This window comes from Gobius niger, assembly GCF_951799975.1.
Source record: "Gobius niger genome assembly, chromosome: 1".
In the NCBI taxonomy this organism is placed as follows: domain Eukaryota; kingdom Metazoa; phylum Chordata; class Actinopteri; order Gobiiformes; family Gobiidae; genus Gobius; species Gobius niger.
The window spans coordinates 44,106,802-44,133,040 of record NC_136852.1 but is presented as its reverse complement, the minus strand read 5'-3'; the positions used below and the strand labels follow the sequence as shown (position 1 = coordinate 44,133,040).

The window sequence follows — 26,239 nt, the reverse complement described above, 5'->3', positions numbered from 1 at the left end:
ATTTATTTATTTTTGTATTTATTTATACATTTATTTCTGTATTTCTCTATTTATTTCTCTATTTCTGTATTTATTTTTGTATTTATTTATTTATTTATATATTTATTTATTTCTCTATTTATTTATTTATTTCTCTATTTATTTATTTATTTTTGTATGTATTTATTTATTTCTCTATTTATTTATTTATTTCTCTATTTATTTTTTAATTTATGCATTTATTTATTTATTTCTGTATTTATTTATTTATTTCTGTATTTATTTATTTATTTCTGTATTTATTTATTTATTTCTGTATTTATTTATTTATTTCTGTATTTATTTATTTATTTCTGTATTTATTTATTTATTTATTTCTGTATTTCTCTTAATGAGATGCAAATCATGGGGTGGGTCGGGATGCCTCTGCTGTCAGCTCATTGGTCAATCTTTTTCCTTGCTCCAGAGCTTGTCCAGCATAGACGGCCATGTTGAGATCACTGTGTTCTCGCTATAGCCATGTCAGAACGAAAAGAAAAAAAAAGCATTCTTCCATATGCAGCAATTGCATTGTGTGTGTGTTTTTTAAACAAATAAGTAAATTATCCTTTGCTCTGTGTCGCTGAACAGCCTCCATTTTGGAGTGGTGAACGGTTGCATGTTGGACCTCAAGCATATCTAGTTGGGGACTGCTGTGCTATGTTCTAATGAGCTGAGAAGACTGGCGGACAGGAGAATCTGTAGTGCTGACTATATTATTTTCCATTTGGATCAGTTACGTAAAGTCCCGTCGCCAGACGTCAGTCTTAAGGCGTCATTAGTACTACTATAAAGAACATATTTTTCGGTATTCACGAAGCCCTGGCGCACACTGATCATTACATTAAACATAATCAACAGCAAATATGACCAGACCAACTACAGCTGTAACATCAGTCCTCGTGGCGGAAACGTCAGTAGGCCCACATGCGTTTCTCCGAGCTGAGCCTCCTCATCAACACATCCTTCTACTCAAACTTGAACTTATGAGTGAGGTCCTTTTCAAAAGCAGCTGAATGAGCTGGGCCTTGCGTCTGTGCAGAATACTGCGCCGATGCAACGAAAACACGTTTCCGAGCGTGGAAAACGACCGGACTCTGGGGCTGTAGAACGAGCGCCTGCACCCCCACACTCCCCCCACACACACCCCCACACTCGCGCCACCGTTTGTACCATGAATATGGCTCGGTCAGTGCTGTGGCCGCGTCCACTTTTCAGTCTCTCTCAGCTTCACTAAAGCTCCAGTGTCTGAGTGTAAAACGCACACTTCGAACGCGGGGACTTTTCGGCGGACTTCAGCGCTTTGTAGTAAAACACACACGAGCACCTGTCACTGCCTTTGCCTCTCACGAGCATCGTGGACTCTCAGGGCGGAGGATGATCGTTGATGCCCCTCTATCATATCACCTATATTTTATTTTGTGCCCAGACAACACGGGAGCCGTGCGCAATTGCGCACGAGCGCAGCTTGGAAGGAACCGTGCCAGAGAAAGAGAGAGAGGGATGAAATGCCGCCTCCGTGCTAGAGGAGGAAATAGTTAGGCTACTTGTTGTGGAGTTTGGGCTGGTCTAATCGGGCAGAAAGCGCGAAAGTAACACTGTACAATTGAGTGATCTTTGCCCAATTTGTAGTGGTTTGTAGTGGGCACACGCATCTTGACAGCATGGCGCTTCTCAGCGCACGCCTGTAATGTACATGTACGCACTTTGCGCGAGAGCTCGTCGCGTGCGGTGTATTAAACCGATTGAAAGCGCAAAGTAACAGTTTCGCACATGAGTGATACGTATCTTGGCCCGGTTTGTCGTGGTTATCCGGCCATCCTGCATGTTTTCTAGTGGTTATACCCGTCGCTATGGGCTGGCCATACGGGGCCATGCCCGCCCCCCCGACACAGATGTGGTGTAGTAGACTACGTGATACGCAGACATACGCCGTATAACCACGAGAAGGCCTGCAGAACTGCTGTACAACCACTATAAATTGGGCAAAGATCACTCATTTGCACAGTGTTACTTTCGCGCTTTCTGCCCGATTAGACCAGCCCAAACTCCACAAGTAACCTAACTATTTCCTCCTCACGGAGAGAGAGGACCGGCGGCATTTAATGCATGTAGGCCTACTGACGTTTCCGCCACGAGGACTGATGTTACAGCTGTAGTTGGTCTGGTCATATTTGCTGTTGATTATGTTTAATGTAATGATCAGTGTGCGCCAGGGCTACGCGAATACCGAAAAATATGTTCTTTATAGTAGTACTAATGACGCCTTAAGACTGACGTCTGGCGACGGGACTTTACGTAACTGATCCAAATGGAAAATAATATAGTCAGCACTACAGATTCTCCTGTCCGCCAGTCTTCTCAGCTCATTAGAACATAGCACAGCAGTCCCCAACTAGATATGCTTGAGGTCCAACATGCAACCGTTCACCACTCCAAAATGGAGGCTGTTCAGCGACCCAGAGCAAAGGATAATTTACTTATTTGTTTAAAAAACACACACACAATGCAATTGCTGCATATGGAAGAATGCTTTTTTTTTTTTTCTCGTTCTGACATGGCTATAGCGAGAACACAGTGATCTCAACATGGCCGTCTATGCTGGACAAGCTCTGGAGCAAGGAAAAAGATTGACCAATGAGCTGACAGCAGAGGCATCCCGACCCACCCCATGATTTGCATCTCATTAAGAGAAATACAGAAATAAATACAGAAATAAATACAGAAATAAATAAATAAATACAGAAATAAATAAATAAATACAGAAATAAATAAATAAATACAGAAATAAATAAATAAATAGAGAAATAAATAAATAAATGCATAAATTAAAAAATAAATAGAGAAATAAATAAATAAATAGAGAAATAAATAAATACATACAAAAATAAATAAATAAATAGAGAAATAAATAAATAAATAGAGAAATAAATAAATATATAAATAAATAAATAAATACAAAAATAAATACAGAAATAGAGAAATAAATAGAGAAATACAGAAATAAATGTATAAATAAATACAAAAATAAATAAATATGTAAATAAATAAATAAATACAGAAATAAATAAATATATAAATAAATAAATACAGAAATAAATGCACTTATTCTCATAATTGCACGCATTTCTTTGCAAATTTTATCTTTTTTAAATTTATTTATTTATTTATTTATTTATGTATATATTTATAGTTTTGGCAGCCACGGTCCTCCATACATGTTAACATCCAAGTTTTCCAATTAAGTTTTCCACTACATTATTAACCCATTTTAGTAATATTCTTTGATTTAATTTACAATCAAAAGAGCACATAACTCTATTGCTATTGCGTCTGCAGCGAGCTGTTCATGGAAGCTGCTGTAAATTCCTTCCAAATGAAAGTTCTGAGTTAGTATGTAGTTTAAATGAAAGGAAATGCTTTTAAATGTTTAATTTGGGATTAAATAGCATTGCACAGGATTTGCGCTGCTGTATTATTAATGCAGTTTAGCTGGGACATGCATCGTCTCTTATTGTGTGATTCCTAATCTAATTGGGACTGCGGACTGTCTCTTTCTCTAGTCCCATTTCGACAGGAGCGGACTGGAACGGACCGGAGCGTTTTGTGGGTATTTTGGCCTTAAAGCAAATACAAATACACCTCAGCCATCAGCGTTAGAGCCGCACCTCCGTAGCAGCCAATCATCGCCCTCGGTCCCGCTTTTAAGCCCCAGCAAACGTGGTTCGTTCGCTTCCCAGCTGCGCTGCGACCCACCTCCACCCCATCTCCGCCTCTTCTGTCCACGGCTTCTCCCTGCTGCATCTTCACGGGTCTTCCATACCACCACCAGTGTCCAGACTCTGGGGAAGACATCCCTAACTACAAGCTGTTCATCCATACTGACTTTCATACATATATCGATGTAGTAAATCTTCCTAATCACTGCTTTTGTCTGTTTGAGTTTATCCAGGTTGAAATAAAGCATAGGCGTTAATTGTCATATTTAATCTAGCCTGGTCTTACCATACCCTTGTACTCATTTTGTACCGAGGGTCTGGATCTTCACTATTAAGCTCCGTTTACAGGTGGGAGGGGTGAACTCTTTTTAAAGTTTGATACAATTGGATTTGATTTTTGCTCGCTTTTGGTCGTGAACTATGTAATGCGCCCGAGTGAGTGAAGCAAGCTATCATAACTCTTGGGGACAGCAGGCTTGAATTTCAATTTATGGATATTTGGGAGCCAAGCCAGAACGGATTGAAGAGCTTCCATTACTTTCGGATCGGCCGCCATTGCCAATGCTTGACGTCACCAACAACACCCGCCTCCCCCGCTTGCTGAATGGTTGGTTGAAATTCAACCGATGTAACGCAGCCACTGAGATCCGACCCAGACGTACATGTAGGGAAATAATAATTGACCTGAGTTTACGGTTTGGCTAAGGCCAGGCTATGTTTAACCAAGTGCTTGCCTGTTTTGGTGATCAGTAGATAATGGCAATGTTGAGCTAAAGGTTTAGCAAAACAAAGATAGTTTATTAGCAAAAGCTATTTCTGGTCTGGGACCCCTATGATGCATCTCTTGTTTGGAAACATGTAGAAAGCATCTGCCACTTGTAAAATCCCCTGCTTTGCCTTATGAGTTGTTAAAATGTAGCACAGAGGGGCAAAGACTTGAAATTAAAACTTGGCAAAGAGTATTAAGCAGTTCTCACTCTGCATTAACCAGCCTGAATGTAGCCCCACGGTGCCTCTTGTTGGTCAATCCCAAACCGCTTTCTTCTCAAGTGGTTTGTCCTGAGCCGCTCCTGCTCCGCTCTGTCTTGGAACAAAGCTTGTTTTTTGACAAAGTGTTATCAGTCACCTTGAGTCTCTCTCTCTAAAACCAAAAAATCAGAGGAATAGTGTCAAAACCAGACTTAGAGAGACTTATCCATGCATTTGTCTTCAGCAGGTTTGATGACTGTAACGGCTGCTCACTGTCAGAGCTGCAGAACATCCAGAACGCTGCTGCTCAAGTCGTGACAAGAACCAGGAAATATGACCATATTAGTCCAGTGCTCCGGTCTCTGCACTGGCTTCCTGTCACTCAGAGAATAGAATTTAAAACAGCTCTGCTTGTGTACAATTCTTTTCATGGTTTAGCACCGAAGTCCATCTCTGACACATTACAGTCGTATGAACCATCTTGTTTCATGCAGCTAAAATCTGGAACAGTCTTCATGAGGATGTGAGACAGGCCTCAACTCTGACAATGTTCAAATCCAAGCCCATATAACTGAAACTACTTTATCTGCACTCTTGCCTTTTACTGTAATTGATTCATTTTTATGTTGATGTTTTGTTTTTTTTATCTGTTTTCTTGTAATTGTATGCAACTGTGAAGCACTTTGAATTGCCTTGTGTATGAATTGTGCTCTACAAATAAACTTGCTTTGCTTTGAGAGGTGGGAGGTTCACTCTATTTGGAGATTGCATTGGAGGATCCGCAAATGAAACTACTGGATATTTTGTTTCATCTGTTGATTATTACCAAATACCTGCAAAAATCATAATGCCCCCCTTCTTTAATGTTTTTGTCTTCTTTCGAGTTTGGTTAGTCATGATTCAGACATTGTTTGTTCATCCATGTTTCGGCCTGGTTTAGTTCTGTTATAGATCTTTCTTCTCCTTGTTTTTAGACCCAGTGGTACTTTTATAGTTTTAAAGTTTTGATAAGATATTCCCCTCCTGGAACCGACACCTTAACGTGGTGGAGGGGTTTGAGCACCTGAATGATCCTGGGAGCTCTGTTGTCGGGGGCTTCGTGCCCCTGGTAGGGTCTCCCATGGCAAACAGGTCCTATAGGTGACGGGTCAGACAAAGAGCGGTTCAGAAGCCCCTTCTGAGAGGCCAACAGGCCTGGTTAGAATCGTGAGGCTGACCTTCTGTGGACCCACCACCTGCAGGAGGAGCCATAGGGGCGAGTGCAATGTGATATGGGCATCTCCAACAGCTGCCCCCACGACCCAGAAACGGACAAGTGGAAGAAAATGGATGGATGGATGGATGGATGGATGGATGATAAGTTATTACGATTGCGCCGTATAAAATTCCTAGTTCACTGACAATTGCAATAAAACCAATCCTGATTCTGAACTCCTTATTAAAATGACTGACGGTACAGCTCATGTGCCACTATACACCACATTAATACCCCCCCTCCAGCCTCTATTGGTGCATGTGACTAATGCCCCTGTCTGTTTCATTGATAAACAGTCTGGGGGATTCTGACTTGAGAACCTCTGCTGTACAGAATACACGGTCTAAGCCAGGAACCTAGCCAGGCAAAAAAAAACATCAGACAATATGAAATTACATTGGCAATACCAAAGGGCCGAACTAACCTAATCAGCAATGTCTTTAAATGCTAATACCCTACAATATAGTGTACAGCCACTGCAGTATCCAGTGATATTGGATGAGTAACTCGATCCAGCGCTGACCCCCTTTCTCTCCCCCTTCCACATTACCTTTCTCTCTCTCTTCCTGACTGACTTTTAATCATGGGTCCAATTCCAGCTCATCCCTCCAGGTATTCAAGCCCAGGTACATTTCATTAACTCCTCTCATCTCGCCGCTGCCATTTTCCCTTTTTTTTTCTCTCCCTGCCCCTTTCTTAAAGATGCACACACCAGCGATAATCTGATCTCTCTCCTCTCTCCCCTCTCTCCATCGGACCGCGAGGCAAAGGAACACTAGTGCGATCCACCGTCCAAGAGAAGGGTCCGATATTCGGGCTGCAGACAGGGTTGCCCACTCGCCCCCAGACTGTTTATCAATGAATCGGACAGGGGCATCAGTCACAGGCGCGGACGGAGGATGGAGGGGGGGTATTAATATGATGTAGTGGCACATGAGCTGTACCGTCAGTCATTTTAATAAGGACTTTGACCACAGGCTATTTGGCTAACATCGTTCATGAAGAGTTTTTAATCAAAAAGGGAGCTGTGTAGTGGTTTGATAAGAGCAGCGCTCGCAAAAAGGAGTAAGCGAGGATTTTACTGCATCGGGGCGATATTTGGAGGGTGTTGCATGCTTTTTATGTTATCTTTCATTCCTATTCAAAACTAGTCACACTACATTTATCATATTGGTGTCTGGATTTGTGAATGATTCCTCGTGCTTTGAGTGGCCATGGGATGCTGCAATGTGGACAGCTGCAAGATTTCACACTCCATCTTGTGAGGCTCTTGCTGATACTTTTGCTTCACATCCATTGCTGTATTAGAGTTTTACATTTGCTGATAAAAAACAAGCGCTTTAATTGCTGCAAGTTAACAACAGGATCAGAACAAAACATGTAGCATTTGTCGCTGCAAAAATTATTGTTCTTGTCTAATAAGTAATAGTTTTAGGGTCTGTGGCCCAGAGTCGCAACAAACAATGGGAGACCTTTGCTGTATGAAAAATAATAATGGCTTACACTTGTTTTGTGCTTTACAACATTGTGTTACCAAGTTTCTCAAGTCATTAAGCTACTGTTGTAGCCACAGCCGCCCATTCGGTTAAACTGACGGAAGCAAGGCTGCCAATCTGCACCATCTGCCTCTCCAACCACCACCAACCCCTCACTCACACAATATATTCATTCAAGTCTATTGTGCATGTTATTAATGGTAGGGGAAACTGGAGGAAACTTACACAGGCATGGACAGAACATGCAAACTCCACAGAAAGGTATCAAACCCGGGACCTTCTCGCTGTGCTGTGATTGGAACACACGTGTTGTAAATATTCTAGAAAAAGTTCTTCCTCTTTTACACAGATTATTATGTTATTTGCACTTCAATATCAATCTAGGTTCCAGATTATACTAAAAGTAGTAAAGGAACAGGCCATCGTTTTTCTAAACTGAGTTTAGACGAGTTGATACGTACCTGTCTGGTATTTGTTTGTGCACTCAGTCACGCAAAACGACCAAAGATGTTGTTAGCATTTGGCCTCTCCCAGCATATTCCTATAGCTCCAAACGGGGTGAAGCTAGAAGCGACCAAGATCTTCCACGGGCACAAAGACCAGACAGGTACGCATCAACTCGTCTGAGCTCAGGTAAGAACATATCACAGAAACGGTGGCCTGTTCCTTTAAGAAAGATCATAGCTGTCAAGTGTCCCGACCGTATATTGACCTGTCTTGAAGCTTGGCTGGGCTGGTGGGACGCCTCGCAGCAGTCGCCGGAAAATTTTCCAGATTTTCAAATCCAAAACTTGACAGGTATGAGAAAGACTTTAAATCTGCCTATGGTCAGTTTGCCCTCTTTTCTTGTCATCCAACCCGGATGACTGGGAGCTCACACAGCTAAAAAAGTTGGTTTGGTGTTTAGCTGCACATTTAAAGGACGGGCAACATCAGGCGCCCTGGACTTTCAAAAGAGAGTCAAGTCACAACAGACACGTCAACAAACACTGTCCACCAATCACGTCGTCACGAGTCCACGGGTAATTAACGGCACCTCCAAAAATAACCGCGCATTAGCCTCCCGCCTCGCCCCCCTCGCCTCAGCCCCGCAGCATCTGGCCACAAGGACTCCGCGACTGCGCTTGGCTCCCCTCCACCGTTAATGACCACACGCAGCAAAGCCGGCAGGACACCGGACAGCCCTCATTTACAAAGCAGTCACCTCGGCCCCCGCTCTATACTCGCCGTCCCGCCCCAGCCCCGGCGCTCTTGTCCTTGGGAGCGACCGCACACTTGCTCCCGTCTGCCTCTCTCTTGCCTCTCCTCCTCCTCCTCGGAGTCCCGCCCCAGCCCCGATGCTCTTGTCCTTCAGGGGGGGCAGGGGGCGACCACGCTGGGTTGCCGGCGACGTGCCTGACTCCGGAGCAGATGGATGGGGCAGATCAAGCTGTTTGTGTTTGTAATTAAATGTAATGGTTTGATCGTGGCCCGGAGCCTGGCACCTTCTGTTCGGGTCACACACTCTCGCACCTCTCTCATCCCTGTCGTGCCCCCACTGCTCCGGTCAGCGCTGGACACTGTGGGTAAGAGTTACTGGAGTGATAAGCAGGCCATGTATTGCCGGTAGTGAAAAACAGTTCATCCCTTCGGAATGATGAGGTAGCGGCACGGTAGCGCAGCGGTTAGTGCTCTCGCTTCACAGCTAGAAGGTCCGGGTTCGATTCCCACCTGGACGGGCCTTTCTGTGTGGAGTTTGCATGTTCTCCCCGTGTCTGCGTAGGTTTCCTCCGGGTACTCCGGTTTCCCCTACCACTAAAAACATGCACAATAGGCCAGGATGAATGATGTGTGTCAGTGAATGTATGGTGGTGGTCAGAGGGTCCGTTGGCGCAGACGTGTGTAGTCGCGAAAGCGCCTCTGACAGTCTCCCCCAGGGGAAACTGAACTACAAACGTAGTTTACCACCACCGAGTGTGGAGTGAATGTACAATTGTCTCATGTAAAGCGCTTTGTGACTATATGTCTGTGAAAGGCGCTATATAAATAAAGATCTTCTTCTTCTTCTTCTTCTTCTCTCTGACATTTTTGCTGAAATTGAGATATTCACAAGGTGTTGGTCCTTGTCCTTGTGCTAAACACTATAGCAAAGACGCTTATATCCATTTCCATTTCGTTCTATACGTGATCGAAATTTTTAATATCTCAGGACTCACAACATATTGCAGGCAGAGGTTATAATTCTTCAATTGAGGAAGGTCATCAAGTGTTTCACCCCATTTTGACCAAGTTCCACAAGGTAAAATAAAATAATACAAAGCACATACACAATTTCAAGCTACCTAAAACATCCAGTGCACATTAATGTACCCACTGTAGTTCTTAAAGGGCGGATTATGCAAAACATGCATTGTTCTCCCATCAAAAAGATACCTAGAGTTTCAAGCCACTCGTGTGTTTGAGTAATCTGTGAGTCTTCTCCAGTGGCTGTTCTCAGCATCGTAGAGAGAGCTCCCAAAAAGCTCCCCCCTGAGGGCCGACGTATCTAAAAACTTTTGTCATGGGGTAAAAACGCTCGCCATAGCTTCACTACAGCCACATGAGCTGAATGGTGGATTTTCAAAGGAACAGGCCACCATTTTTGCATACTGAGATATGTTCTTACCTGAGCTTAGACGAGTTGATGTGTACCTGTCTCGTCTTTGCGCGTGCCCTCAGTCACGCAAAACGGCCTAAGATGTTGCTAGCATTTGGCGTCTCCCAATGTATTCCTATAGCTCCAAACGGGGGTGAAGTTGGAAGCGACCAAGCTCTTCCACGGGCACAAAGGCCAGACAGGTACGCATCAACTCGTCTAAGCTCAGGCAAGAACATATCTCAGCATGGAAAAACGATGGCCTGTTCCTTTAATACTTATAATGACGACATGCACTTGTATTGTGCTTTATAAACCTAGTTGCCAAGTTTCTCAAAGCGCTGTATTCAGTCATTATTCATCCACACTCACTCCTATTGTACATGTTTGGAAGTACCCAGAGGAAACCCACACAGACATGGGGAGAACACAAGATCAGATAGGACTTTATTGATCTCACTGGAGGGTGCGAAATGGTTTTATTTTTCAATATTTTTTATCTTATTGAAACAGCTGCGTTGCAAAGGGGAGCAAGAGGAGTGGGAGGGGCCTATGGTCGCTCACTTAGAGAGGATCAGGAAGTGGAACTACTGGATATTATGTTTCAGTTGTCCGAGACTCAATCAATTGCATTTTCATACCAACAAAGATAATGATAAATTATATTATTGGCACAAATACGCGCTCTTTCAACTTTAAATAATTGACATTTTAAGTCCCATCTCGTAAAATATAGAACCTTCTGAGAACCATCAGGCCTGGATAGAGATCATGTCAAGCCTAGGCAGCATCAAAATTTGATCTAAATGTGTTAATTTACACATACAGTGGGGTAAAAAAGTATTTGGTCAGTTTCACATAGACATTCTATTGGATTTTGGCCAAATACTTTTTTTCCCCTCTGTATATGAGTTTAAACCATGTCCAAACTTAAAAGCCACCAAACTTCCATGCATCACAACCGCCTATAGGTCCAGTCGATCAAACTGACTTGATTCTCTTGACTTCATGCCAACGTTTCATCGTTTTGATCATGACCAACGCAGAACACAGATTTATTGTTGGGTTTTTTTGGCCTTATTTGAACTCACTTTTGTATCACCTTCTTTTCCCAAACAACATTTCTCTCTCTCAGACAGAACTGGCTTGAAACACAAATCCCCTGATGAACTTTGGCATTCACAAACCCAGAGGAAACTCCGCTCGTCTGATGCTCGCTTCTGATAACCGATAAGCCCTGAATTATTTGCTAAAGAATTAATTTTTTATCCTGTGAACATCTCGAGCGCAGAAAACAAGCGTGACCTTATTCGACTGTATGCGGGGGCCCCCCTCTCATTATCGCGGAGGTTTTGGTTGTTCGCTCACAATTAAGTTTGCAATGAATCTGTTTTTGATTCTGCAATATTAAAAAAAATCCAATTAAGAAACAGAAAAGTTAAGGACGTCGTGGAGTGGAAGTGCTGCCACTCGAAAACTGTGAATCACTTTGACATTCCTTTGAGAAAGCTGCGTTTTTACTAGTTTAGATGTGAGTTATTGAGGAGGGATCTCTAAATAATAAAAGCCTCCCTGAATTTTACTTGTGTGTAAATAAATAAAGCACAGTACAGGCTGTAATATTAGGAGGGAGTGCGGTCAAAGCAAATACGGACAGCGGCAGTTCTCAACTTAAGATGTAAATGTTATTCCTCACCTATAGGACCGTGGCCTCGAGAGCCTCGTGCTTATACTTTTTTGGACCGATCATAATCTGCTCAACTGATATTTTTGAGCTTTGAACCATATTATAATATAGTTCACTCACAAAACCTGAGATTGTGTTCAAAAGCTCCACTGGCTGATGTCATGAGGTGAGCAGACGTACTGCACAGAACCCTCAAGCTCCCAGGCCTCTGGGAAGAGTGTTTTATATGTAGTTTGGGTCACCCGGCACACTTTTCAGCAACACTTTTCAGCAGTGCTAGCATAATTGCCCGAGGATTGACTGAAGCGATGGTTGCTCGAAATGCTCCTCTTAAAAATCACCCGTTTCCAGCTGGAGTAGTTATTCACAACATGTACACACATTAATGTAATATTTACCTCAGTGAAAAAAGCAGTGTTTTAGAAAATTAGGACATTTTAAGTGACCCCAAAGTTTTGAGCAGTAGAATATGCTATATATCAGAGATGCACATAAGTCCCTCAGAGTACAGTTAAATACACCATCCAGAAATGGAAAGAGTTTGGCATAACTGCAAACCTACCAAGACCCGGTGGTCCTCCGAAACTTACTGACCGAACCAGGACAGCGCTGACCGGAGCTGTTACCAAGAAGCCCATGATGACCCGGGATGAACTGCAGAGAGCTACAGCTCAGGTGGGGGAAACTGTCCACAGAAAAACTATTAGTCGTACACTGCACAAATCTGGCTTTTATGACAGAGTGGCATTTTTAAAAGAAAACCGTAAGAAGTCCCGTTTGCTGTTTGCCAGAAGCCACATGGTGGTCAGTCAGTTTAGGAGGACGGCCGGGTCTTGGTAGGTTTGCAGTGATGCCAGACTCTTTCCATTTCTGGATGGTGTATTTAGCTGTACTTTCAGAGATGTTCAACGCTTTGGAAATCTTTTTATAACCAAACCCAGCTTTATACTTCTCAATAACTTTATCTCGGACCTGTCTGTTGTGTTCTTGGACTTCATGATGCTTCTGCTCCACAATAGTCTCTTAGCACACCTCTGAGCAGCTGTATTTGAAATGACATTAGATTACACACAGGTAGACTCTATTTAGTCATGGGGTCAACATGTGATCATTCAGAAATCATCAGGCAACTGTTTACACTAAAAGGAAAGGGTCTTTTTGTGCCCTCTCCTTTTTAAAGTCCTAATTGTTCTGTCTGGGCTTGTATCTTATGCCTAATTAAAGGGATGTTTCAGGATTTTTGACATAGGGCCTCATTTCCTAGTTATCCAGTGAGAGTGTTGTTGATTTCTGGAGATCTTTCTTTTGTAATTCATGCAGTCCTTATATTTGAAGAGCTTAGTGGCGCTAGGCTAGTGCATGTCTATGGTATCAGCTTGCCTGCATTAAAAACAGTCTGACCCGCTTGTATCACATGAATTACCGTATTTTGAGGGACTATTTTCTAGCAGATCACTCCGCCGCTGCGTAGCTTCTACAACCACAAAGCTGATGCTGCTCAAATATAAATGCAAAACAGTTATAATGATTCTATTAACACAGACATTTATATGGTTAGTCTGGCGTTATAAGTGATTTGCCTCAGGTGCACTGTGGAGCGGGTCAGACTGTTTTTAATGCAGGCTAGCTGATACCATAGAGATGCACTAGCCTAGCGCCACTAAGCTCTTCAAATATAAGAGCTGCATGAATTTAAGAAAAAAATATCACCAGGAATCAACAACACTCTGGACAACTAGGAAGTGCTTTATTATAGGTCCTTTATCAAAAATCCCGAAATATCCCTTTAAAGCCCACAATTCATCAGCAGTTTTTTTGCAGAAAGCTCCATGGATTTGCTGTTAGCTGCAAGTGATAGCATAATGTTTTTTTACTGGTTTGTAATGTGTCATGACCACTACTGCCTGTAGAGGGCACAGTAGGCGGATCCAAAATACAGACCAGCCTAGTCTCGCACAATTTAACTTTGCAAACTTAAAATGCAACATATACATTTAAAGGCTCCCAAATGAATATCAAGTCATTCTTGCTTGACTGTCATCAAAGGCGTGAATTGTGGATTTAACATAGAGATGTACCACTTATTGAGGCTGGAAAAACTGAAAACACATCCAATGCCAAGAGTAATATGTCCAAAGGTATTTGAAAAAGATGTATAATGCATATAATAATACATTTCAAAGCTTGCAGCAAGGTAATCATCCAGCTACAGACAGTGCTCCTGACCAAGACCTTGGCTAAGAATAATTTACTGATCTAATGCTAAATCTGATGTCTCTCCAGGAAACCCGCTGCTGCTGAACTCGTCCATCCAGCCGGACCTGACAGTGGGGCGCACCTACAGCACGCCGCTGTGTTTCCAGGACGGGGCGGACAAGGAGCTGTTCGACCCGCTCCCCGACATCAAGGTGAAGGTCCAGTCCTCCTTCATGGTGTCGCTGGGCGTCGCCGAGAGAGCAGAGTACCACAACAAGGCGTCCTCGGAAACCTTCCCCCGCGAGCTGAGCCGGGACTACTGCGGCACGGCGGACCGGAGGAAGAAAGGCCTCATGACGCTGAACGGACCGGTCAACTTCTGCACGGAGCAGCAGCGGATCACGGGGGCGTTCGGGCACAACGGGGGACGGCTGGTGGTGCCCGATACCGGTGAGTGTCCTGCTTTTACCGTATTTATAGAGCTGGGGTCGTCTTTTTTAGGTGATGTTCGTGGATTCAGTCGCTCAAGGCCGGGCAGCATGACAATGTTTCCCACTTTTTTTGGTGTTGTAAAATACCAAAATATCGGCCTGATATGTCAGCCGGCCGATTTATCGTTAAACCTCTAATATTACTTTCTGTAGTTCTGTTTAAACCAACCCTAAGGATGTAAGGGAACGCTTTCAACAAAATCTTCCTGAAATGAACAGAGGTATTACACAATAAAACCACTTGTTTATAGCTTTCATTAATTGTCACCAACACACCAAAATGTGAGGGTGGGCCAGGTCATATTGCATGTTTCTGTTATATTGTTGTAATTTTTGACATGATTGTGGACACGATATGATTTGCATGATTTGGACTGAAGTCAGGACCAGGTGCAGACAGAGACTGCAGCTAAAGCTCCGCTCAGAGCAGCATAAACTGACTGTGCAGGACACAGGGGCAGGTGCTTAAAAAGTCAAATGAAATGAGGGATGTAAATTGCACGAGTCGATCATGTTTGTGAGGAAATTAGCATTAGCATTAATTAGCATGAGCATTAATCTTTAAAGAGGGGGTATTATGCTGTTTTCAATCACATAGCACCAGTCTATATCACACTACAATGATGACGAAACCTTCTGTTGGTCTGTAAATGCAGTAAATTAGAATAACTGCCTTGTATAAAATTGCTCTCTCAAAATGGCTGTAGCGAATGTCTTGAAATAGGCCTCTGTCTCTTTAAGAACCTCTGACCCTTTCAGACACGCCCCCTCCACACGCTGTCTGTGGCATCAGTGGGGAGGGGGTTCTGCTGAGGAGCAGTGGTTGGTTACTCGGCTGGTGACGAAAGCTCGGAGGCGTCTCCAGGAGGTGGGGGCGTTCCTAGGAGGACTCAGGAAAACCTATCCCTAAAATGGCTGCCATCAGAGTTTTTACAGATTACTCAAAAATACGTGAATGTGCCAAGGCAACACTTGGGGCATGTTTATAATGAGGGAATGACATAATAACATGATGTAAAGCTTGAAAAAGTCGATTTTGCATAATAACCCCCCTTTAAATTAAGGTCCGGCTCCGGAGATATTTACCCTTTAATCTACATGAAATCGAGGTAGTAAAATACCCATACTGTATATCAACCTAATATATCAGAAAACCTCCAATGCTTTCCTTTTTAGTGCCGTTTAGCATAAACTAGTTTCCATTTCCCCCCCTAAAGTCTGTTACTGCCACAAGGGGCTGCAGACATTTGGACTTTAATCACGATTTGATTAAAATGTGAATAATGGCACAGACCTAAATGTCCCAATCGTCAAGTGTGGAGGGTCGATGTAATAGTTTATGACTGACAATAGATCAGAGAGGTGAATTTGCACAGTTCACGAGCCCAAAATCCCACGGTTTTTTTTTTTTTTTACAAGTGCCTCCAACCTTTGAGCCGGCTGCTGGCATGGGGAGAGACTGCAGGCAACAGCAATTATGCAGTGGTCATTTGAAGCATGTTTGGCCGTTTTTTCTTCTTCTTTCTCTCCCCCCGTAGAACAGCACTGTTTCATTAGCGGACAGAAACGAGGCTAATAAGCCAAACTCACACAGAGTCGGAAAATGAGACGCCACAGTGACTTCTCATTACAAAGCCATCATGAGAGTGTAGTGTTTACAGCAATGCGCTCTTCACAGAAAAAAAAGAATGTAGAAAAAATAACACCTCTGAAAGTTTCCACTGAGACGGCCATCGTTATAAAGTTATAAACCGTATTTGTGCTTTAAGAACAAGGCGCGGCACATTACTCGTGAGAAGTTTTCTTTGAGTTGGAATTGGTAATGGGGTTTTGCTGCGTCTTATTTTAGGGGGATGAAGCTGTTTGCACATCAAAAAGCTCTTTCACTGTATGTCAAGTGAATCATCTGCTTTCCAATTCTTTACTATATTCATGAAGTCATCTTCTAGGCCTCTCAAACCCGGCATAATAATCTCCATATGGATTTTCTTTTTGATTTGTTGAGATTTAATTGGATTATTTCACTTGTTCTGAGATGTTTCGGACTTGTTTCAATACATTTCTGCTTGTTTCGGATAATTTCGTCTGCCAGTGGGGTGAGAAAATGGCCCTGGTCCTGTCGCCAATTTTACTTTTGAATTACATGAAAGTTTATCTTAAAACCAGACTAAAAATATCACGAGAAGGCAAGATAAGGTCAGATTAATATTCTCAGTTATCATTTAAACCCATTTTGTAGTGACACAGGAAAAAGAACATGTTAGGATGTAAACTAGGGATGCACCGTCCCGACACTGGTATCAGAGCCGATACTGGAAAAATACGGTATTGATTCCAAATATCCGATACTGAACTGATGGATGTGTTTGGAGGAAAACAAAGAAAGAAAGATAAAAGAACTTCTCCCATTTCTCCACTCTTACTTTAACAAAAGCTGAATATCATTTTCTACTAAATGAAAATACAAAGACACAGCGAGGAGTAAAAGTGGTTCAACAGCCCATAAATACTTACAAAAGGGACAATGATAACCAGGAAACATTAGCTTCATGCTACGTTAGCTAATGAGTGTCGTTTTATCGCATCTACTGAACAATTTGCAATGAAAAAACATTCACATGGACCAGATTTTGGCTTGACTTTATTGTCCCCGTAGGGAAATTTGTCCTCTGCATTTAACCCATCCTTCGATGCCGCTGGGGCAACCCGTAAGGAGCAGTGGTCGACGGCCGTGCCGCGCCCGGGGACCCATCTCCATGATGTGGAGCCAGGCTGATGGTCAGAATCACCTGGTTGGAGGATTCACCTATTGCACATGTTTTTAGTGGTAGGGGAAACCGGAGCACCCGGAGGAAACCTACGCAGACACGGGGAGAACATGCAAACTCCACACAGAAAGGCCCTGTCCTGGTGGGAATCGAACCCGGGACCTTCTAGCTGTGAAGCAAAGGCGCTAACCGCTGCACACCGCCGGTGTGTGATAAATGTGTTTGTAGCAGCTAGAAAGAGGGAAAAATGGTGACTCCAATGAAAGGTTTTCTCATCGATATACAGCTAGATGTCTTAAAGGGGCTAGATGCAATAAAAAAAAATCAATCAAAACTTTATTTATAAAGCGCTTTTCATACAAAGTTGTAACACAAAGTGCTTTACAGCAAGTTAGCTATTTCATACTCACTACTGCCACCTCAGGTCATACTTGTAGCTGCAGCTTCTATATTAAGCTCGTGCATGACGGCACTTCGGACCCGAATTAACACCTTTCTGAGTGACAGTGCAGGATTTTAGAGGCAGTTGTGGTGAACAGGTCTGGGCTCATTCTACACATTAGGACATTGTTGGAACATGTAGGGGCAGGAAAATACATCATTTTGACATTTTTAAACTCTGTATAGTCCCTTTAAGGCAGAGTCACTTCCGGCGACCATCTTGCCACAGGGAAGCTTTCTGGCGAGCTCAAGTAAGTGCATGATTTGCATGAACACAAATCCTCATATCTCGCTGAAATCTTCACGGTTTGGTTTCTTACAAACTTTATTAACGTGGCTATAATTCTAAACTAAATTCCCAATACATATTGTTTTATTCATATGTATGCCGTGTCATACCTACATCTCCATCATCATCTCCTATACATCGCCATAAGAAGCGCGTTCTTCTGGAGGGTCTTTCATCTCCCCCTGGTGTCTCTGGCCAGCAACTTGACTGCCACCGGACCGGAGCCACCAATACACACTAATGGAATCACGTAGAAGAAGCTAACAGGCTAACGGGCAAAGCTGACTGCGGGCTAGCGTCACTTTAAACAGTATTAACAGCCAAGTTTGAGTGAATTTTTTTTTTTTCCATTGTATAATTGGATGTACAGTATCCCTCTCTCCCTTCACCTTTCCTGTCAGCGTAGTATTTACTCTCCAAGACAACTAATAAGTTAAAAAATCGTAACTTGCGACAACACCTGCAGTTGCGCTTGTGGCCTCTAGGGGCAAGACTTACTTAGTACTGCTTTAAATAGTTTACATTTACATTTCTTGTTCCACAAATCCGTTGCCTTTTGCATGCTCTCTTCGAGCTCCTCGTGTATCAGGAGCCAGGACTGAAACAAGCGTAGTAGCTGTTGATTTTGGCAAATGCAGCGGAACAGAATAAACACGCATCAAGTGGAATCAGAGGGTCAGTCCTACATTATATCTTCCAATAAGAGCGGCTATATATATATATATATATATATATGCAATTTCTAAAACGATGTAAATTCTCAGGCATCCATGTGGTTAATGAAGGCGAGACCCTCCTTACTCCCAACTGGGCTGTAAGTTGAGAAAAAATGTCATGATATTGAACATTTTTCTGTGACTAGTGAAACCCCACAACCCACACTGTAGCTACTTGGCATTCGTGTTTTGGGGAGTCTGTGAAAAAATGATAAAGCTATAAAAAATATACCGTTGAATTTTATTATTTCATTACTGCTGGAAAAGCGTCCCCGCTCCTCTCTGTGCCGCCGCGCTGGGCTGACTGGCTTTAAGCGCTCGACGAGGCTCTCTGAATCCTTGGGCTGCTGAACGGCGTAGATATAAAGTTTAGAGAAGCTCCGGCCTGAACCAGGAGTGGGGCTGAGGGAATCTGAGATGACAAGTGTCTTTTAGGATGAAACGCCTTGACACCAAATAAACCGGCGCTTTTATCCAGCTCTGCAGAGTTTACTGCACACTCTGCCACAGCAACATCGACTTTTCACTGTATTTTTCCCTGTAAATAATTTAGGTTAAAGGCTACTCTCAGTAGTTTCTTTGTGCGCTTTTCTCGAAGATCTCTCTCCAGCTGTGGGATTTCAGATCATTCTTAGTAGGAATGGGTCACAGGATTGCTGCAGTGTTTGCCAGCGTCATTCAGAAAGATTAACATTTTATTCGTAATCTATTGCTTACTCATGAAAGAGTTTTTTTTAGGTGGCAAGGACAGAATCTTGTGTGAACATTGCAACTTTTCAGTGTCACATTTAAAATGAAGAGAACAAACACCTGGCGTTTTTGTTAGTAGAGAAATCATGTTTTGTAAAAACACTCATTAATGGAAACAGCATGGCTGCGTGTTTACTGCATTGTACCATTATTTTGAGTACATGCTGTGAGCTGTTTGCTTTGGTAAACTCTACCACATACTTGCAAATGCTTATTTTACATATTGACTTTTAACAATCTTCAAGTAAATATCAAAATTACAATAAATGATGAACATCTCCAAATTAAAGCAGTACTAAGTAACTTGTTTACCTTAAAACATATTTCCGTTGTCCCTCTGGGGGTAATACAAGTGTTAATTGGATGATTCAAGGGTCTTTCATCTCCCCCTGGTGTCTCTGGCCAGAAAACCACACTTGCACACTTACACTCCGGGTCGGAGGCCCCAATACACACTAATGGAATCACGAAGAAGAAGCTAACATGCTAACGGGCAGAGCTATCTGCGGGCTAGCACCACTTTGACAGGTATTTTCAGCCAACTTTGAGTGAAAATTACGGACAATAAATTTGTAAAAAAACGCAACATGGTACAACACCTGCAGTGGCGCTTATGGCCTGTAGGGGCATGAGTTACTTAGTACTGCTTTAACAATATCGAGTACATCTCTAATGTCAAGAAACCAACAAAAATGTTTTTAAAAATGCTGCTGAAAAATACAAAATAAAATATTCTTGATGTGTAGTCTCTCAAAGGGGATTAAATGTTTTCTTTTTTGCTGAACTTTTGTCAAAACAACTTTTGCGCCGCAAAGCAATCTCAATTCAAATGATTGACAGCACAGTTTTGCATATTGCTAATGGTTTGCAAAATATTGTTTCATCATCATTGTCTCCACGTCCCCAGAAACACTGAGATATTAATTTTGGTCAATAACGCCCAGCCCTAGATGCATCAAATTTAGTGTATGTGAAGAAATCAGACATGCGTAATGGCTTGTGAGAGCTTGGAACTTCCTTCCTCTGTTGTTGTAGTATAAGTACAGGGCGAGTAAGACGTTCTCATAGAGCAGAATGTTCTTTGTGTTTGACCTTTATTGGGGTTAAGCCAAGTCCAGTGCAGCACCCAGGACTTTTCATACGGCACAGCTGGAATTTCCCATGTATTTTACTTGTTTAGAGCCCATGCGGTCCTCCGATGATGTGGAACCGAACAAGCACAGCCGAAACCTGCGGACAGCCATTTCCACGGTTTCCCTTACGTGTCAAACTTCTTTTTGCTCAACTAATTTCAGTAATCCATAAAAGGAAACACAGGTATCTGAGCAATCGAGGCTGTACAACATGAACATATCAATCTACTGGATGTCAGAACAGAATTATAATCGAAAGAAAATGTCAGTTCTGTAAAACTACATCAGAGTTTTGTGTATTACCGTTGCTAAGTGCCTCTCTGTTTCTATAGAACCAGACGCTGTTTGTTATTCAGCTCATACCTGCGCTCTCTCGCTCTCGAACACCAGGGTCGGCCGGTCTCTCTGACAACACGAGCGCCGCCAGAGCTCACTCTGCGCCGCTCCACTCCGGTCTGTGACGGGGTCAACAGCCCGAGTGAGGCTTCAGTCCTCGGGGCAGGTCTGCGGTGGCGGTCCCCCTCCTGTGGGCCTGGTAATGGCAGGTAACAGTAGATCATTGACTGCAATGAGGAGAAAGAAAAGCACCTGAGTCATTCTCCTTGTGTTTGTTTGGAGAAAGTGAGGGGTGTTGTTGTGCTTTTATGACTGGAGTCTTATTTTGAAAGAGCGTTATAGAGCTGAGGATTGTTGTGTCAATACCAAAAGATTTGAAGGCTTCCTCGCACACTCCGCAATAATAATAAGCCCATGGAATTGTTCAGCTATTGTTCACATAAAAGCATTTGGACACTGCCTTTTTGTTGTATGTATTTACCAGAAGTTCTTTTCACGTTTAAATTGTTTATAGCTAATTTTAGTTTACGGACAATATGAGGGTTTATACAGGTAGCAAAACGTCACGTTTTTTGGAGTTCTTGTGACATTTCAATGCCAAAATTATTAGGATTATAATGGGACTTCAGACCTCTCTAGCACGGCCTAAAAGCCTGGCTCCAAAGAGTTAAATTTTTTTCTAAAAATCGCTGTGACCCATGTGACAACGCTGGAGTAGGTGAAATGTGTTTAGCCAAGCTAGTTTTTGTATATCAGCTCGAAATAGTGTAAGCATTTTCCGTGCATTGACTGGCTCCAGAGCCTGTAAGCAGTCATGTACGTTTCACAGACGACTCTTTACAGTGAATGGGGCTGAATAGGTAATCATCTGTCTGTAATTACTATATCTATGTTTTTATAGACGGGTTCGAGATACATGACTTTTTCCTATACTGGCAGCATTTCGAGGAGTTTTCACTGGAGATGCACCGATGCAGCTTTTTTGTTTCTGATACCGATACTGCAGGTTTGAGTATCTGCCGGTATCAAGAGACTTTCCTAAAAATGGAAAAAAGTGAATGGTCCACTTTTCTCCATTTTAACACATTGTGTTAAAATGTGCCATACTGTTTTTTGGGGAGTTAGCTTTTGAGTGCCAACAATCCAGACCATTTTTCATGATATTTGTAGCACCACAGCATATTCTATGTTATAGCTATGGACACATGCTATGGCTCGTGTGAAAGACGAGAATCTAAGTTCTCTGTAGGTGAAAACAGTTTAATTCTACGTGCCTTGGTTCCTGAGAAATTCTAAGCTAAACAGAGGCTAGTTTGGATCAAAATCACTGTTTTTTTTCTTGATTCGGAGATAGTTAGTGTTTTATGCGACACTCTCCCTTCTGATTTAACTCCTCTCTCCACCGTTATGGGAAGAGGCAAATGCCTAAATATATTTCAAGTCAATTTTCAAGGACAACATTGTTGACATGTTTTGAAACACCGCGTGTTGCTGCAGATCGTTGTTTCGATCTGTACATGGGAGGCTGCTCTGCTTTGTCAAAGGCACTCCAGAGAGCGAGAGAGAAGTGTTGGGTTTACAAATGTTCGCTACGCAACACCGCGCCCCCGCGGACCAAAAAAAAAAAGCAAAGAAACACAATAATATAAATGAAATGTCTAGATCTTGACTTTTTACTAGATTTGATCGGCATTTATTTAACTTCTGTTCATCACAGAGCTACCAAAATCACACATAAGGTGTATTAGAGTGTCTAGTTTTGTAATAAAAAACAAACAAACAAGTTTTTCGGTTTTTGGCACTCAATGTGTTAAGATCAATAAAGTCTTATACTTCTTGCAAAAGGGATGTTACAGATTAAAAACATAAAACGATAATTACTGAGTTGAATTCTCCAGGTTCTGAGCGTCAAAATGAGCTGCAGCATATTCACTTAGATTTAGTCGGTAAAAGTTGTGTTTTTCAAACGGGGAGAGCCACAACAGCTATCGGTTCTGTATCGGATATGTTTCGTCGATATCTTTTTCCAGTATCGGCTCCGATATTCAATACTTGCATTGAATTAGTGCGTCCCTAGTTTTCAACAACTCAAAATCCAATCCAAAACACGGCCAAAAAGCTGTTCCGGATGTGTGCAAGACTGTCCATCGGTAGTTGATAGTTGGTTGATGAATGGGTCAAAGGCAGAGAACACATTTTCCCATGACAACATAGTTTGCAGATAGGAAAGAAGTGGAAGTAAACAAAATAGGCAAAACCTTTCTGCCAACGCTATTTGCAAAGCTGCCCAACCTTTAATTTAATGCCGGCGCCGCGATGGGCCGGTCCTGTGGTGTTTGTTTATTGCGCTGGTGTGAAATCTGACCTGGCTGCCCCCTCCTCTGATCGAAACCAGGACGGTGTGAGAGTGTTTGTGGGGAGGCTGCGGGAGGTGGTGCGGGAGGGGCAGTGATTTTAAAAGAGTTCAAGGACACAAACCAAGAGCAGTTTTAATGTGGGGCGGCTGCTGACCCTGCAATTAAAGAGAGAGAGAGTTTGTGTCTGGACCTATGGTACAGATCTATGTCCATTATTATAAAGTCTGTCATGAGCAACTATAAGCATTTCATCGTCTCATTAAAAGAACCAAAGAAAATCAGGGACCTGCATTAGAGAAATGTGTTTTGCTTTTGATCAGTTGGTCGTATGATGTAGGACCAAACACAATATAAAATGCATCTGCAGTCATTTTTGGGAAAGGACCACAATCCACTGTTTTCTGTTTTAGATTACGAATACATTTCAACCTGAAAAGCGAAACAAAGCGGTCTCCCCGGAGTCTGGTCACTGGGGATGGTAGAGGATTAGGTTTGAGACGACCAATGGACGATGAGGTGGAGGAGGGGCGGAGGAAGGTCGCACCACGCTGGGAAACGGGCGAGGCATTGAACGGGGTGGGGTTTAAGCGGGGGATCCTGGGAGATGATTGGTTGAAGCAGGAATGTGCGGAATTCTGCGGTGATAGGCTGTCACAGAGATGTGGCGTGAGATGAAGCGATGATCGGACGGTTGGTGAGGCGTAGTCAGAGATGAGGCGATGAATGCAGTGCTGCAGGTAGGTCTTCTGGTTGAATTTATGCTTAAGCTTCAATAATACAATTTCACTATTTTTTAATTATATCTTGGAACCACTGCTCTAGACCATAGAGAGGGGTAGGCAAGTTTGCTTCGATTTTCTTCTTTAATTTTTTTTCAGCATGTTTTGATTGATTTGCATAGTAATAGTTCTCACTGGGCCATCTTCTTGGGCCCAGTGGTTCTGTGCTGAAGAGTCAGATTCTGCCCCCAGGCCTGACGATGTCTTCCCCTGCTATAGGGGCTCTGGTGAACTGGCAATAATTTCCGGGTTTTTTTTGCTGGTGTTGTGAGTAATCACATTTCTCAAAGTGACCTGTTGGATCATAGAATACATTCTGGAAGGACGGATTAGTCCCCCGGCCCTGATGTTGGTTATCTCCGCTATAGACACCGCCTGGTCAAGGAGAAGAAAAAAAGTCGTCATCTGGTCATAGCTGTTCTGATCCAGGGTCGCTTCTGGTAGTGGGGTCGAGATTCAGCAATATCTGCCTAAAGGCTCATTCATACTTCACAAGACACAAGAACTTCCTGTTCTTACACCCTGAGCTGCAGAACAAAATAAAGTCACTTTTGCCTTGCCGCCATGGACCTGTCGTCAGTTATAAAATGTTTCCATGGCTACAAGACAAAAGTGACTTCATTTCTTCTCATGAATGAGCCTGAAAGAATAGGATCAGTTGACGACCAGGTTATTCCATCACTGGATTTCTTCTTCCCTGATGCACAGGCTTCATCAGGCTCACATTGTGAATGAGTGGGTCAGGGAACATCAGAAGGATTGAGTCCAGATCTTAACCCCATGGAGAATCTTTGGGATGTGTGGGAGAAGGATTTGCGCAGTGGTCACACTCTCCCATCATTCATGCAAGATCTTGGTGGGAAATGAATGCAACACTGGGTCGTTTGACATCGCAGAAGCTTATGGAAACAACGCCACAGTGAATGTAAAGGTGGTCCAACTATCTATTAGAACTTATGATGACTTATGATTTTGTTGCTTTTATACGACGCTTAAGTAATTTAAATAAATGCACTTGTCTTTCCACCCAACATCTTCTGCCTCAGCTGTTACTCTCCTCTAACTTATCTCTCAGGCTCTGCCCTCATGACACCGCCCCATCGGCCTCACGCTTGTGTCTGTGTTTAAGAAACGCTATCACCGACACAGAGCTGTCATCTGCCTCAGCTCCCGTTCACAGCTGTATTTATAGGAGGTCTGTCGCTTCTCACGGCTGCGGAGGCTAAACACGACTCCGCTCTCATCTCTTCAGAAAAACAAATGCATAAATCTCACGGGCATGACCCGGTCGCGCTCCAGAATGAAAGCATGAACTTGTTCAATTCACCAAGTTCAAAGCGTCTCGTGAAAAGACGTTTGGTTCAAGATCCCGTTGGAGCCTGCTGTGACGGCTATTGAATCAGCCTGTTAAGGTTTTGATGAGAAAGGAAGACAGGAGAGAAGGAGGGATAGAGAGAGTGATAAGGGTGAGAAAAAGCAGAGAAAGGCAGATGGAAAGAAAAGTAAAACACAGGGTGAGGAGGAGAGAGAGTGACGGACAGGGTGTTCATTTTGCGAGCGGCTCGTGGGCATAATTGTGGCATAATTGTGTTGTAATATTCTTGTAAGTTACACTGTTCTAAACATAAAGGCTGTATACCTGTGCATCGAAAACCACGATCAGTTTCATAAACTTGCAGGCCAGTTGCATCAAACCTTTGAAGAATTTGGAACTGTGGAATGTGTTATTTACTTGCTCCCTCCCAACAACAATCAGGTACAAGGTCTTTAAAGAACATGGCCAAAGCAGCTGTTTTCTGCTGAGAAACTGTATATCTGATGATTTTAGAGGATAATCTGCTGTTACCACATGTCATTTTATTGTAATCAAGGATTTTATACACTATATAGGCTAAAATCGTCGAAAGCTACGTCTAAAGCTACTTTTTAGCCCCCTCATGGCTAAAACGTAATTTTAGTGAACCTCCACCATTTTGCAAACGTAGAACTCCACGTCATGAGCTCACTGTGATCTGATCAGCAGATCGTTCCCCGATCACGCCCAGCGAAGGAGGAAGTGGAAGTGTAGGTTTTCAGTAGATACGGACAGCAGAACCAATAGCCTATGTGGTCATGTTTGAAGCTAACCCGGCTAACGCCATGCCTGGGGGCCATGGCCGGAATTTTCGCGTGGATTTGGGAACCAATCACAGAACGAGGAGGGACGGCAAGACGATGACGCGCTA

At 42.9% G+C, this 26,239-nt stretch overlaps 1 protein-coding gene across 2 annotated transcripts in view; it reads left to right on the top strand.

Moving 5' to 3' along the window:
• unc5db (unc-5 netrin receptor Db) overlaps positions 1-26,239 on the top strand; it is a 591,396-nt gene that overhangs the window by 463,581 nt on the left and 101,576 nt on the right. For both annotated transcript variants that reach the window (XM_079567276.1, XM_079567275.1), the window contains one exon: positions 14,042-14,404. In XM_079567276.1, the coding sequence (XP_079423402.1) occupies positions 14,042-14,404 (363 nt within the window). The remainder of the gene's footprint in view (positions 1-14,041; positions 14,405-26,239) is intronic.